At 40.3% G+C, this 16,405-nt stretch overlaps 1 protein-coding gene across 7 annotated transcripts in view; it reads right to left on the bottom strand.

Moving 5' to 3' along the window:
* The window catches only part of EPB41L4B (erythrocyte membrane protein band 4.1 like 4B), a 179,147-nt gene that overhangs the window by 40,846 nt on the left and 121,896 nt on the right, over positions 1 to 16,405 (bottom strand). For 5 of the 7 annotated variants that reach the window (XM_062569649.1, XM_062569647.1, XM_062569652.1 and 2 more), the window contains 2 exons: positions 12,572 to 12,697; positions 2,420 to 2,490 (listed from right to left, as the gene is read on the bottom strand). In XM_062569649.1, the coding sequence (XP_062425633.1) occupies positions 2,420 to 2,490; positions 12,572 to 12,697 (197 nt within the window). The remainder of the gene's footprint in view (positions 1 to 2,419; positions 2,491 to 12,571; positions 12,698 to 16,405) is intronic. The other 2 variants (XM_062569648.1, XM_062569650.1) reach the window with 2 other exon arrangements.

Raw genomic sequence — 16,405 nt, forward strand, 5'->3', positions numbered from 1 at the left:
AGAGCTCCTTGTGGCAAAAACAGCTATACAGCACATATATATGAGTAATTACCAGTTGAACCAGAACTAATTCTACAAAGAGCTATAGCAATTGTTAGCCAAATTGAGTCTGCCATGGCAGATGCTAAAATAATTGCTCAGGGGGATTGCAGGCCATATCTAAGCAGTTAATTCATTAGAAATGTAATCTGCAGACTAGCAATGGAAGAGTAGACAAGATGGTGGTAAAAAGAGCACAACTCTTCACTCAAACAAGCACTAGTGCTCTTCCTCCTCACCCCTTAATTCCCTACTCTTACAAACAATTTGTGCTTCAGTTAGTGACCAGAACTGCATATATTCACTTACTGTTATTGCTGAACACATTTCCCAGTGTCCTGAGTTTGGAAAACTAGAGCATTTTGCTAATATATTGTACAGTCGTCATTCCAGCAATCAAATACAGGAAGGTAATGCCCTGATATAAATCTCTTACATGAAAAGAGTAGAATATTGTTAAACAGCTGTGACAGATACTGGTTTCAACTGGCAACCACTTTTCAGCACACACAAGTATTTGGTTTGCTTCCTCAAACATTCACACGGGTGCTGTCGACTGGTACAAATGTTCACAGGAATGCCTGCATGGGTACTTGCAGGAACAAAAATTATATTCCCCAAGGGGGCTTTTTCACAAAGGATACTTGTGTACTTCTCAATTCAAGAACAGGAATGCTCCTGAGTGATTTGTTTGACAAGTCTTAACAATCCCTTGACTGTACTCGGAAGTAATTCCCAGCTGAGCAAAGGGACATTTGTGCTCTCCCAAATCCTCAGAGTAGAGGTTACATAGGACATTAGTGGCAAATAGGGGGCAGATGTTACTGCAGAAAAGGGAGCTACCTGAAGGGAAAAGAGCAATGGTTAGACCCTGCAGTAGTTTTGCACTATTCTCCAGGTTCTGAACGCAGACTCTTAAAATTACCCTGTCCCTGAGCATTGATTACTTGCATATTTGCACCTTCAGAACACAGGCGCAAAGCAATAAAACAATACAATTTAATTTGGCACAACTGACTGTAGAAAAAACAGCGCTTGACATAAACCAGATAAAAATAACTATTGGACAAATATACATTTGCCTGCTGCACACCAAGAACTTCAGAGTGGTTTTTTACACGTTTATAAGCTTGGATATATGCAAAAGAAAACAGTAAAGTCAGCTTTACGGCCAGCTGCCAACCTTACTCATACTGAATAGTACCTAACTTCACAAAGCACACAACTCCTTTACAGCTCAGCATGGTGAAGGAGTAGAGATTTTATTTACAAAATGTGAAATAGCAATGGTTTTCTACAGATGTTATGAGAAAGCTCAGCAAAGGACAGTGAGGAAAACAAGTCTTTAGCCATGCTCCAAATCATACACAGTTTTAAGAACTGAGTTCTCCTGAATTGCTTCTGGAAGTGACAGCAATTCAGCAAAGACATTGCATGAGTCCATTTCTATTAAATGAAGAAATACGTGTCTACTTAATATATCTGCTGAATTTTTCTCAGTGGTCCTAGGAAACTTAATTTGTCTCTTTCCCAGCCAACCTTTACTACGAGTTGTTTAAACATCTATTTTTCATTGTAAAAATCATCACCAGGAAGTTATAATAAAAAAATGAAATGACTAGTTAGCTGATTAATAGCCTGCTTGATTGTTATGCTTTAAATGAATCATTTTTCTTTTCAAACTCTGCTCTGAGCGACCTTTCTGGTACTGGAGACATCCAAAACAATGGCACTAACATACATTTAGAGCCAGACAATTTCCAAATTTCCATGCAGTAACCTCCTCCCTAAACATCTGCTAAAAGACAGCATGACATCTAACTAATATTTAAATCCAATTAATAAGACCTTTCAAAAAGGCTACTCATAAAAGGAAAACTGCTACCCACTATAAACTGAACACAAATACAATCCAAAGTAATCATTCCTGCCTGGTAAGAGATGCAAATGAACTGTTTTTCTGAAGGCTGTATACCAAATGCACTTTCTTCCACATAAAATACTTGCACAAACCAGGAAAAACACAAACAAGAAAATATTCCAATTTAGGCAGCACCTTGCACTTCTCCAAAAAAAAAAAAAAAAAAAAAAAAAATCTCAAAATTGACATTTGTTACACAGGTTTTTCCAAGTCTGTCACTGGACCTGATTTTTAGAGTTGAGCTTTTATTAATTCGTCAAGTATATATGACACGTGTGCATAAGAGATGCACCCTGCTGACACAGACTGTCTCCTCACGTCACTGCGTGATGAACTTCACACAGCAGTCTGGGGATGAGTACACAGATTTGAAATACATGTAGTAGACAATGTTTGGAATATGCAACATTACACTACGTACTTATTTGATGTTTTCCCTACAAACAAGAAGCAACAGACCTTACATTAGGGTCCTGCAGGCTGGAGGTCTTACTGGGATTTACAAAAGAGGTCTCTTCTTTCACAACCTGCTAAAAAGAAAGAGCCAAAGTTTAGTACAACATCTACACACTTATGATTCTAAACCTATTTATTAAAAAAAAAAGAAACAAAACTGTAAGTATTCAAGCAATATGCAATGTTCAAAATGCCTGTTCTGAACAGACTTAAGCACAGTAATTCTTTTATCATCTCCTGCTGTTGACATTCACTTTGATAAGCTACAGCGTACAATCTGTAGAGCTATAGTCTCAGGAAGAAATTGGGTTGTGATAAAGCAGAAGAAGGAAAGGAACAGTGTTTTCTCCAGAAGGCATTTGAGCAGAAATAATAAAAACAACCAAAGCAAACACACTGATGGCTGAGTTGTTCTTTTAATTAAAATAAATATTTATGTAACCTAATCAGAAGCATCATGCCAACTCTCAAAGCTTTTCGTTCAGTCTTCGAAAAATGAATAGAAAAGCGGGACCCCCTACATACAGTTACACTGTACATGTAATTTACAGAAAGTCTCACCCACTACTGCTTCCTGCCAGATTACAGAGCCCTGTCTCTCTCACACCATTTGTCTACAGAGTACAAAATACTACTATTACAAAACAGCTTGCAAGAAAATTGCTTGACAACCCAGAAAACCCAGGAAATGCCCAATTTGGGCAGTTGTTGGTAGATCACACTCTTCATCTGAGTCACAAGATTCCACAGTCTATGTTTAAAGGCCAGTCTCAGCATAGTATCGCACCACTACACAGAAAATACCGGCTGAAGATACAACAGTACCTCCAGACCAGTAATGGACTTGGCAGGCTCTGACATTTCCATTCTGCTAAATGGACAGAAGGGAGCTGACATGAGCTGACAAGAGTGATATTTCAGTGCTCAGCATCTGAGCCATGATAATTTAATGACGTTTGTTCAGATCAAATTGAATTAAATGTGTGTCAGTTCCATCCTCTTCAAAATAGGCATGTAAAACCGCTGTAGATGTTGCACGAGACCTTCCACTCAACACAAAAGGATGTATTTCATTTGAGGGTACTCATAAGAAAAGGAAAAGAAATCAAGAGCTCAGTTCAATACTTTAATGATGAGCTACAAAACCTCAGTAGAAATGCTCAGCCCTGGGGGCGTTTCCTCAGGCTGTGAAAATTTAGGGCTCACGTCCCCCTTGTGCCAGGTGAAACAGAAGCCCCATCGCCACTTCCCAGTGAATCACTCCTGGTGGAAACAGAGTGCTCTGGCTTGTTCACACAATTAGCTGTAGGGATAATTAAACCGAGACCACTTGGAATTTAGAAGAAAGTGGATTCAAACTTCAAACTCAGATTTAAACACCTAGGTTTCCTAAGTCCTGAGCAAATGCTCTAAACACTAAGGAATCAGATAAAAGGGAGGTATAACCACCACCATTGTAACTCAGTCACCAAAAGTTTTATAGCCAAGCTTTTCAGGGTGTTAGCATCATACCATGAATAATTTCAGGACTGGGAGTGCAATTTTCAGTTGATTTATAATTTAAAGAAATTTAGCTCAGCTCTGGAAAACATTTTTTCTGGCCTTATAATAGCTCTGTCTAGCCTAATATTTATTCACAATCTAGTGCTTTCTTAAAAGGAAAGAAAGATTTTTTAAAGTTTTTTTAAGGTGTTGAGAGAAAGCATTGAAAATCATTCTTTGTTGGCACAGATGAGCACTGAAGTAATATTTCTTTGTTCTGCGAAGATTATGATGCTTTTTATAAAGCTGTTGGGTTTCTGGAAGCTGAAAACATGAATCCAGCTGTCAGAAACTTAATACACAGTCTCTTCTTTCACGTTGATGTCTTAACAACATCTTATTGTTAAGCCTGACAAGCTGGCTGCTTATTATTTGTCAAACTGGCTATTTTTTAAAATCGTAAGTTTTACTTTATTCCAATTTTCATCAAATTAACTAAGCTGAATTTTAAGATGCTCTTGAACACAACAATAGGAAACAGGTAACAGTGCTTGAGGAAGGACTGCAGCAATTGCAATAGGGAATGAAATGATTATAATTCCACCTACTTAAACACCACAGGCCAAGGACCTGAAAAGGCAGTTGAGAGGGCTTCAGTGTATTAGTCCACAGTCATAGAATCATAGAATTAGTAAAGTTGGAAGGGACCTCTGGAGATCATCTAGTCCAACCTCCCCGCTCAGCAGGGTCACCTAGAGCATGTTAGACAGGGCTGCACCCAGGCATGGTTTCTTCTCAGTTCTGTGATTATATTATCACACTCTTCTACATTTTTTGCTTTAGAAGGCTGAGCCAGCTTTCAAAAAAGTGCTATATTCCTAAACAGCATGATCAGCATCCTGAGGAACTTTTCTTTGTATTATTTTTCTCCATTTACTACTCGTGCTTTAGAGAACAGGAAATACTCTAGTATCTGCAAATTAGTACTGTTGGCCAGGGGGCAAGTAGTTGCACTCTCAGCTGGAGGGAGAGAAGGTGCCCGTAATGAAATGGAGAGGCTGTTCACAGTTCAGGTGATGCAAGAGTACACACAGGGTGCCAAATACTTGGGTCTGCATTGGCAGATACAAATGAATGAAGATGGGATATTACTCTTCCTCTGCCTTATTTTTCTCTTCCATGCCTATGGACGAACAGACATAGGATAATGTTACACCTGCAGATGGCTTCAGACATCAGGAACTGTACCCCCTGCTCTACTTTACCTGTTTGCTTTTGAGAGGAGAAGATTCTACTCTTTTTCTCAAAAGGAGGTCGATCCACTCAGCAAATCACACTCACTAACCACACAAGGACTTCCTAACCCTTACTGAAAAGACCTGACCCATAATGTAAAATAAGAGTTATGCTTGTACCCAACACACACACGCTGTCACAGTACAATGTCCAGATGGTCTGAGTTCATTAAAAACACAAAAACAAGCTCATGTGGTAGTGCAAGGATCTAGATCACCATCGCAGGACGCCCTCCACCAATCTAAAAAGGGCATTTGGTCAAGGCTAGCATCAGATACCTGGCGGGAAACACATATGAAGAACCAGGTAGAAGCTCCATCACCCTGCACAGCTCTACCACCTGTATAGCACTGAGATGTGTAAGAAAGACAGAGGCAGCAACATGGAGCTGCTTAGATTTCCTTAACTAAGGCATATTCTTCTTTACTCAGAGGCCACTGCTTTGAGAGAAAGTGGTTTCAGGACATGCAGGGCACAGTAGACCTGAAAACTTCATTTACAGAGAACCAGAGTCATTTAATAATTACCAAAAGAGAAACAAGCTAGCTCTTCTGACTACCAGATGGCAAAAAAAAAAAAAAAAAAAAAACAAAAGAAAGGTTTTGATCTGTATAGTCAATCCATATAATGCCATTCTCCTTTCCAGGCAAAAAATATATATAAATATTCCAATTTTTTATGCAATTACCTTTCCGGATAGCGATAGAAACAAAGTTAAAGCATTACTTTATCACACTAGAGACACGAAGTATGCCTGGACAGAAATGCCATCATACAGGCTTTATTCACAGGTGATTGCTAATAAAGACCTGTTTCACCAAGAGAGGAAAAGAAGAGAAAAGCATTTAAGTAATACCAAATTTTGACCACAGTTGCCTAAGTAATCTACCTGCAGGCCTAACAGTCTGATACTGACAGCTGCCCAGTTTTCGGTTGACTCCTCAGCACCCAGAACTGCTGCTGCTGTCCCAGTAGGATTGGTGATACACCTCTCCAGATCCTTTTGAATCTTAGAGAGGGGAAGGGACATGTTCCAGGGATGCCACATCATATTTCTGCTGAACTTTTCAGTAGAGGTGCGAACGCTTTCTGGCCCATGGGAGCAGTCCTAGATACAAATTCAGCTCCACAAGGGCTGGATTTCCCTAGCAAATGGCAGTCTTTTTTAATTTATTCTGAAGAAAAAGTTATCTCCAGGACGATGGGGAACAGGACCTCTAAATGAGAATTGGTTGCATTGGTCCTGCCAGGTGAGAGAACACAGGAAGAACATGCATGTTTGGCTACAGCCCTCCAGGTCTATTTGCCACTGCTTCCCCTCAGATGATTAATTTGGATTTTGGGCTGGTGAACCTCTGGCAGGGTACTGTGCAACACAGGCTGTGCTCTCCAAATCTCAAACAAGCTTCTCCAAGAGCTACTGCACTCTATTCCTCTCCTCCATTGCAAGAGGCATCACTGCTGCTCTTACCCCATCTGATCCACAGTAAGAATATCCTGAATCAGCAAAAAAGACTCCAGAAAGAATCTGATCACTGCAGCGAAGGGGGAGGGTCAGGTTCCTGTCCAAGAAAGAAAAGCGGCAGGAAGTTGCTCACGAAACCTGTGATTTCTCTTACCGAACAATATCACAAAGTTTCTAATTGCAGGAAGGAGGGAGAAGCAACCGAGGATTCACATTTGGTGATCTTAAAAGGTAAAGAAGCAATGGCTCCCATTGCAGTGCTCTGGGAATATTCCTCTGTCTTGGCTCTTTCTTGCTCCACCGTGCTGCTAAGGAAGGCTGAAGCACGCCAGCTTTTTCAGCAGTTCACCAACATTTCTGTCATTCTTCAGCTGTGTGATTGTTGGCTGATCTCAGCAGATAACACAGGCTGAGCAACACTCCACTGGGAAAAACACCCTGCCAAGGTAAACCTACCCTGGTGATTTAACACATCAAATGTATCCTTTCAGGCCTAATGGTTAGGTCTCTCAGGAACAGACTACTCTGTTTTTCTCCCTGTGAACAGGGACTAGTGCAGTGGGGCTCCTGGACTACGACGGGGCTCCTAGACATCACCACAATTAACAGCGCGTGTGTCACCGCACACGAGCAGTTACACACACAGGCCAGCCAGGAGACGCAGCTGACGCATCTACAACGACTTGTCACAGTCTTGGGACGCCACTGGCAAATTTGCCTCTCACATCCAAAGGAATAAATGAAAGATTTCCCTTTCCCCACTTTCTGCTCATCTAACTCCTCCCTCACCTTCCTGATTGCAACAAAGCTGCCATCTCATTTCCTCAGCTCCTTCCCTGTCTTTGAGGTATCGCTGCTGCCACACCTGTAACGAGCTGCCGGGTACCATCGGTTGGTCATCCTGGCCAACCTACATGCCAAATCGCGTGGTCTTGTGCCTCCGACACCCCTTATTTCCAGTAGTCTCACTTTTGAAGTTAAGTGAATCCGTTTCCCTTTAGAGACCGAACACCGAATTTGAAACATTTTTTAGCTCTGCTGTAAAGAGCTATCGTAAGTGATGGGAGGTCACGCTCGCTGGTGTGGGCCCTGGGAGCACCCTGACAACTGCTTCTTTTTACTTCCCCTCAGACTCGCCGGGGAGTTGATTGCTCACCCAAGCGGATGACTAAAAGCAGCAGCTTTAGCGAGGCGATGCGCACGCAGGAACCGCGCAAGCGGGAAGGAGGAGGAGGGGGAAGCAGGCAAAATATAATTCCCAAGGGAGACAGGTTAATATGTTGGCAGCACTGATCATTCAAGGGACTTAAGTCAACATCTAGTGAAAGCTGAGAACTCCCCAAGGAATTTTCCCCAAGGATTTAAAGTCCTATTATAAGACAGACAGCGTAAGATTTTAACTGCTTAAGTGTCTTCCCTACACCTACTCTACCTTCATTTATGACCTGATTAGAGTTTAAATCCAGATCCCCTTGAGTGAATAAAGCACCAAAGACCTATCTCATATAAAGACAGTGTATTTTTTCTAGAAATACGTAGAAAATTCACACAGAATTTGAAGACGACAAGTCCTTGCAGTCGAATCCCTCCTTAAAGTGACAGTACAATGAAAAAGGCAAAGAATCATCAGAAATGCAACTGGGAAAGACTAACACTGCAAGTCATCTGACTTATGCACATTTTCTACCATAGATAACACATAGATCCAAGTCTCATTCACACTTGTGGGCATGGCTCGCATCCATGAAGATAAGTACAGGCTGGAGGATGACACTTGTACCCATGCACATCCTGAGACACTTTCTGCAGTGCAGTCCAGCCCTTTCCTCAAGGCAACCCCTGACACCACAAGCTACCTGCATGTAATACGAATCCTGGTTTGCATATCTGCAATACTTAAAGCAAAACTACATCATCATCATCACCTCCAGTCTATACTTGTTTCTAGGACAGGGAGGAAAAAGAGAGATGGCTATCAGTGCTGGCCTAAAAATTTACATGTGTATAAGCTTGGGAAGAAAGTCAGCATGTGAAAGGGGCTGCAGGAGTGACTGTCCCTTTATTCAGTGTAAATGTCCCTTTGTTTGGTGACGGTCACGGCAGCAGAATCCATTGTCCCAGGAGAGAAACCTGTCTGAGTAGAAGACACCCCTTGCCAGCCACGAGTTTCCCTTGGAGTTGATAAAGCAGAGGCAGAGAGTAGGACATTGTCTAGCAGAGCTGAGGGTGAGGAGATGAAAACACCAGAGAAAATGCAGGGCAAAAGAAAAAAAGAATAACCAACCCTGTGCAAGTGCCAGGAAGGAAGCTTGAAGGCACAGCTTCTGCCATTAGAGAGGAGGCCTGGAGTCGTAAGCAGGAAACCCATCTCTCCCAGAGCAAAGGGGAATGAGATTTTGCATGCACTTTGCAAATAATTCCTCATCCCCCCAAATACCCTTTCCCCATATTTTTTCTCTCTGACAAACAAAAACCACCAAATTTGGTCAAAAGCTCAGTGGGGCAAGAGGAAATGTCATCTCTAGGTTTGTCTTCCCCCAGCTGCTTTGCAGAAATGTATCTTAAAATGAGCTAGGCATTCCTTCTCTCTAGAGAGAGAAAGATGTAAAAATAAAAATAATAATTAAAAAAACACACAAACCAAGCAGCAAAAATTTGCTGAAGTAGAAATCTATGAGAAACAGGGTCTCTATTCCTTTCCTATTGTAACCTGTTAGGCCCAAGGATTTAGGTCCAGGAAAGCCTGGATAACAGATGGAGAACACAAACACCACTTATGGAAGACAGACTACTAGAACACAACGCACCCTCCCCACCAAGAGGGAAAAACCCCACTGAGAGAGTTGCACGTTTGCTCTGGAGCCAGTACTTAATTCTAAGGATAATCAGGATTTGCCTGGAGCCAAAGGATATAGATAGTGACTGAAACCTGCTCATATCTTTTCCCCCATCAGCTGGACTATGAACTGCTGGGCAAAAGGGCCTTTTTGTGATACTAAGGACTCCTCAGATAAATCCCAGCCTATCGACACTGGCTCATGCCAGCTGCCAAGGGATTTTAAACACCAAGGAGAGCTGGTCTTTTGTGTTCTGGCAGCTCATTGCTGCTCTGTGCCGCTCTCTCTTAAATGGAGTTTCTGATAAAAATATAAAATAAGAGAAAAGACATCAGTTGCTACCCAGTGCCAGGCCCTCTCCTGGTGTTTAATTCTGTGGGAACTGTGATATGTGGTCTGCCAGCTAGAAGGTGGCAGATCCCTGTGGCACTGTTGGAAGGACGTATCATGAAATACCGCTGGTTTATCCTACAACTACAGATACTGTAGGGCATGTCCAGTGCAAACTGTGGCCTAAGATCCTCACAGCTGTGTATGGGTCTCCCATGTTTCTTATCCGTGGTGTCCGTGGCCATGAACATCATTCTTTTCTATGGCTCACTCTCCTGTTGGCATCTAGTTGCTATAAAGAAAGAAAACTACAGAAAATTTCCTGTCCAAGTTTTTGTTTTGCTCCTTTCTCGGCTTGCAAACATGCACCCCATCCTGAGAATTAACAAGGAACAGCTTCTAGTTCTACTAAATACAAGAGGCGCCTTTATAAACTTGTCACATCCTGATGTTAGTAGCATATGGTATCGAAAATATTCCCTCTGCTTAGAAGAGGAAGCTGTTACAAATATCTCAAGCAACAGTTTGTTAATTTTGGATCCAATTCTGCAGTGCATCAATATTTTTGTTATGCTTTTACACCTAACCGTATAGTGAAGATGCTCGTAACATTTCTTAAAGTATAGGTTAGACCGCAGACTTTGGAAGACACTACTGGGAAACTTACTCAACCTGTATTGAGTTAGTTTTTCAAAGGGGTGAAGGACTAGAGAAGATAACCGGCTCCTGCGTAGCCTCTGCACCAGTTTTAAGGTGACAGATAGTGTGTTTCTACTCATTCCTTTACCATATATTTTTGCTTACTCCTCCCAGCATACGCCTAGCCATGGCTTCTTACTCTAACAGCTTACCATCGTCTGCTTTCTGCCTACTTACTTTGCAGTACATCTGGGAAGTGTAACCATCCACACTCAGTAGAAGAGGAGCTGAAGTGCAGAAGAATCTTCTCTAGTCCTACAAGCAGTTTTGTGGCCAAGCAAGTAATTGAATGAAAATTTGCAAGACTAAGGTGACATGCTATATTTCTGCTATCACTCTTACAGCATACTTCTTTAGCACTGAAAGCTTCAGGGATTTCAAACTGAACCTTATACAAGGATTCTTCCACAGTATGTGCTATCTTGCAACAGTTTTCCTTCCCCCCGTAACCTTAAGACTTTTTACAGTGGGGCCAGGCCTATAGACACGTACATAATCCACCCTGACTGCTAAGGCCTCTGGCAAAACAATGCAGGTAAAAAGGCAAACGAGGGATGCTCAGCTTGTTCTGAAATCCATTCACAACACAGCAGCAGCAAAAGGATACAATTACAGCATGTATGGAAAAGCAACTCAGGATGCTCTTTCTTGGAAAGCCTCAGGGTGAAAAATAAGGGCAGGGCAGGTAAAATGAGAGATGCATACGTTCAGCACATCTTCCATCTTGCCTTAGTAATACGGCACTATGAATGCAGAAGCACACTCTGCTTCCAAGTCTCTGACTATCCAGTCAAATATGATCATTAAGTATATTCGGGTGAAAATACAAACATAAGAAATATACCAGGACGTCCTGTAGAAGAGACATACAGGAAGAAGAAAGGGCAAACCCAAAGACAAGCAAACAAGAAACATGCTGCATAAAACATCATTGATATAACACAGAATTCAGAAAGAGAGGTGAGAGAACTGCTTTAAGCCAAAAAAGTAAAAGAAAAAACCCAACCTCCTTTCCTCACATGCAGTAAAATTTATGGTTTCTGTTCTTGAAATCTAGGGCAGTCAGAACAACCACATTTTAATATTTCCTTAGGTCTAGCTAGACCAGATGTAATCTAGTTCTCAGATGAAAGATCTGCCAGGGAACAACAAATACACAAAGATGATTATAACAAAGTTCTTTGGAGGGCAACTTGACCTAGTATGTTATTGTGAAAAGAAACAAAGCAATGGAAACACCAACATAATCTGTATTCAAAGAGAATAGTATACACAAGGATACCACAGGAGCTTGGGAGTTATACCAATCTTTCTACCTCTATTTTGGTTCCTAAAGCATTATATTCATCTCTACTTTTGCCACAAATGGCCTTACCACTATCAATCATACTTAAAAAGTATCACATATTGGAGCTTTCACTTAGATTTACCTTTGATGGGGAAACTACCTTATTACAGTCATACCATCTAGCAGTAGTTTCCAGTTGCATTACATTTTTACTGTAAGAGTTGTGGTGTTTTTGAAACATTATGTAGCTGCTATAAACACTGATCTAGCAGTGAAAATAGCAACTTGAAATTCAGTAAAAGATACATGAACAAGTAAGAAAACATACAAAACTAACATTTCACATTCAGACATATCTACTTTCCTAAATAATATCTATGAATTCAAATACAACCTTTATCTTTAAAATATCCTTAGCTAATATTGCCATGAGTGCTGGGTAGTCTCAGGAAACGTCAGAGGTTACTATTCCTCAGATACAAGGTCAAAAAACAGCTACAAAGTGAAAAAATTAAAACCTGGAGATTTGCCTCTCTCATCCCTATTAATCATGTCAGTTAGGAAAATTTTATTATCTCCTTTACATAAATTATAGTGAGTTACCTGAAGAAACTGTAGAACTGCTAGGAAAAGCTGTGCTGATGTGGGTATTCAAGATAAAGTAATGCACTTCCTTGGAAAGAATTTTTTTTTTTTTTTTGGAAAATGAGAATAACCTATGCCAAAAAGAGAAAGGGGAAATATCAAACACAGATTACCTGGGCACCCACTCTAAAAGCAGCTTCTACTTGAGCTTTAAGGATGTTGCATTTCATATGATCAGGTACAGAGGAAGGTGACACAGGGGCATGAAGAGTCTTTTCAGATACTTTCTTCTCTTCACCCTATATTTAATATAAAAGACAAGTACAAGGACATGTGTTAGAAGAGCAAATTAACAAAATGATTATGTCAAATTTTTACTTGTAACAATGTGGATCAACAATACTGGGTAAAACCTCGATGTTCGTACTCTGATGAGATAGATATGACGGAAAAAAATTTCAGATGTAACAAATTGATACTACGTTCAAGACAAAAAGTGGCCTGTGGGGAAGCCTGGGTAATAGAAGTGAGAAATTAATGCATAGTGCTGAGAAACAGAGGAAAAAAAAAAAAAAAAAAAAAAAAACCTGAGATTACACTGAAATAAAACATTCGCTCAAAATATGTCACAGCAGGCAAAGGTGGGAAAGGTTTGCAAGGCTCAACCACAGTCAATATCACTTTCTTATGCAACCCTAAGAATGTAAAGGGCCTTACAAATTTAAGGCACCGACAGAAGGATTTGAAGGCATCTTCACATAATTGCAAGCCAAGTTGAAATCTCCCTCATCAAAAACAACAACAACAAAAAAAGAAAATAAAAATCCAAGGAGTTTAAATGTATCTGCTACTTCCACTTGATGCAATCCCCTTACCTACTCAGTACTCTGGATCAGAAATCTGAAGACTCAGGACAGTTAGTTTAGTGACATGTTCAAACATGACCTGAAGACTTTTGTGTTTTGAACAAAAAAGATTCAGCAGAAATGCCAGTACGAATAAACTTCCCATGTAGAAAAGAAAAAAAAGAGAAAAGAGAAGGACAATGTAATATTAATGTATGAACAAGAAGGATATGGATGAGATCAGGTTTGTAAAGGCAGATTCTTAAGCAAGCTATCAAGCTATAATATATTTTTCAAGAATTGGGCAATGGCTTAACAGCTATTGCAAGCTTTGCTATTCATCCTGGAAATTAGACCTGTATTACAACTGAATAACACCCTAGATTAGGTATTCATTTTCCATTCTCCTTGCTGCAAAGAGTGAAGGGCCATATACCCCTGGACAGAACAAATGTATAATGCCGTCATTCAGATTTCATTGTACTTCTAACTAACACCATGTACGAGTAAAACGTCAGTACATCCAGCCCACTGTATCCCTGAGGCTCACCTCTGGCAAATCATCTCAAGACAGAACTGGTCAATTTATAGCTACTGAAATTACCGTATGATTAGCCCTTAACTAGAAAAACTGTCTTCTTTATCCTTCCTTCTGCCTTCCCCTATGACACTTCACTGGCTGATGGTAACTGAAATCTTACTGACTCTTCTTTCAGATCCAAGAGCAATCACAGACAAAAGAGAACGTCCGGATTCTGGAGACACTTCCTGCAAGTGGAGCAAACCATGAATGCAGTTATGTTGCCGAAGGACACCATTTTGTGAACGCTGGAGAAAAAGAGCTAGACCTCTGCAGAACTCAATGGAGATAGCAAAATATTTTTCATGTGTAAGCAAAGTTGGTCCAGTAGACTTCTGCATGCAAAATGTCACATCTTCCAGGTACGATTTTGAAAAACTGTCTGCTAAAGGATTACCCATCATGAGGGATATTTTTTTTGTTTGTGAGGGAAATCTCTAATAACTCTTACATGTCTATTTGCCCAGCCACATTTACTATTTTTAATGGAAGCTAGTTCAGGACATTTCATTCTCTTCACTTTCTTCCTAAGAGAAAAAGAAAATACATAAAATGAAAAATGACAGATTCTAGCTGGAACAACTTATGGAACTGTAGCCATCTATTTACTCTTGAATACAACTGTAATTCTGGCAAGCATCTGAAAAAGAAATTGAAATATTCTTTTGCTGTAGGTGGCTCTTCTGGGGTACTCATGAAGCTAAAAAGTGGAAATATCAAAAGACAAACTTAAGTCTAAAGAAAGCACAACTTTTTCTTGATCAACAGTCTTATTAGCTACTACACACTTCAGAAGGACTGATCTTATTGGCAACTTCTAAGTGTATTGATTTCTAGCAGCAGAAAAAACAATGCACTAAACAATGACATTTCTAAAGGCCATGTAAAATCCCATCTTTGTTTAACACTGGATACTAATTAAATATCATTTCAGTCAAGCCAGATTAAGTCATTGTATTTTACTAGCTAAATGAAGAAAACTGATGCTTGTTTAAGATACAAACTTGTTTCATAACTTCAAAACTTCCTAAGTCACATCCATTTGGTATTGAGTAGCGACACAGATATTTTTCAGTTTTGGTGTTCTTCCTCCTCTGTCCAATTTCCCTGCATTGATGAGGCGCTAGAAAAAAGCCTTCAGGGCTGCCCTCTAGCTGGAAACCCTCAAAAGGCCTAAACTTCCTCCGGATTACACAGGGTTATATCAGATGACACCACATAATGGCAGTTGTCCCCATTGCAGGGTCTGAGGTTTCACAGGCTGAGACTCTCATAACTGGAGGGGTCCCAGCACCGACAGTTACCCGACCAGCCTGAAAAGGGAAAGCTGCTGCTGCTCTAGAGGTTACAGCCCTCTTTGAAATCATTCCTGGGGACAATCAAGTCTGCTTTAGCCTTCATTTGGGCCAGACCAGAAGGATTTTGACCTTCAAGCGAGCAGAACTTGCTTGGCTTGTACCCCACCAGGAGCAGCAGCAACTCTGGTGAGTGACCGCACATGAACAGTGGAGAGAGCTGCAGTCGGCTGATTGGCCCCATCCTGAATTCTGATCTCAAAGAGCTGAGTAGCTAAAACTATTACAAATGCTTGTGGTGGCACTGAAGATCCAGGCTGCAAATGAACCTCCATGCTACAGAGGAACTCAATACATAAAACAAAGTAGCCCCTCCTTATTTCAGACTATTAGCATTTCTGAGTATCTGTAAGTTCCTATTGCTCCTTAATGCCACCAACCTTCACATATAACCTTGTTCATCCCCCAGTTTGAGTCATAGAGTTGTCAACAGGAGAGCAAAGGGTAAAATAATCTTTCAGGACAAAACTATATAGGATGGTCTATGGTTCATTTCCCTAGTTTACAAGAAAGTCAAAAATCTAAAAACTGTCTGTGTTATGTAGTGTATATACTATCGCTGCAAAAATGAAAGCTGCAATCTACTTTATTTTTGCCTTATAATAAGCAAATCTGCACCTTAGTTTTCCAGAATCATCATGGCTTGCAATGATGAATGGAGCATAAAGATAGCAGCTGGCTATTAACATTAGTGTACCACACTGGCAGTTATTAAAATTTTATTTTCATTTATAAACTAAGAACATTCAATGTAGAAGTCAATAGAAAACTATGCATGACTCTATTCATGTAACTTATGATTTTATTATTTCTTGCCACATAATTCTGAAAAAATCTGAGAAATTGGATTCAATAAGTATGTGAGAATCAAACTTGCTTCTGAAAGAAATAATCTTCTTGTTTAAAATTGTAAACTGAAATCAACCTAAAGGGTTTAAAAATGAGGAAAAAAAATCAACATCAGTTTAAGATACCTGATAACACTCCCATTTTCTATTTCCAGTTCTGTTGTGTTCACATTACTTTCACCACTGATAAAGAACTTCATTTTTCTGCGGAGGGAAAACACTGGGGAATCGCAGAAAGCATTTAAATAGGTTTGACAGAAGTGGATTGAAGAAGTTCAGATGTATATATGAGTGTGTGTGTGTGTGTATATATATAACATGTATGTGTGTGCATATATATACATGTGTGTGCATATAAATATGCATGTGTGTGTGCACA

The sequence above is a fragment of the Rhea pennata genome, chromosome 2 (assembly GCF_028389875.1).
Source record: "Rhea pennata isolate bPtePen1 chromosome 2, bPtePen1.pri, whole genome shotgun sequence".
Lineage (NCBI taxonomy): Eukaryota > Metazoa > Chordata > Aves > Rheiformes > Rheidae > Rhea > Rhea pennata.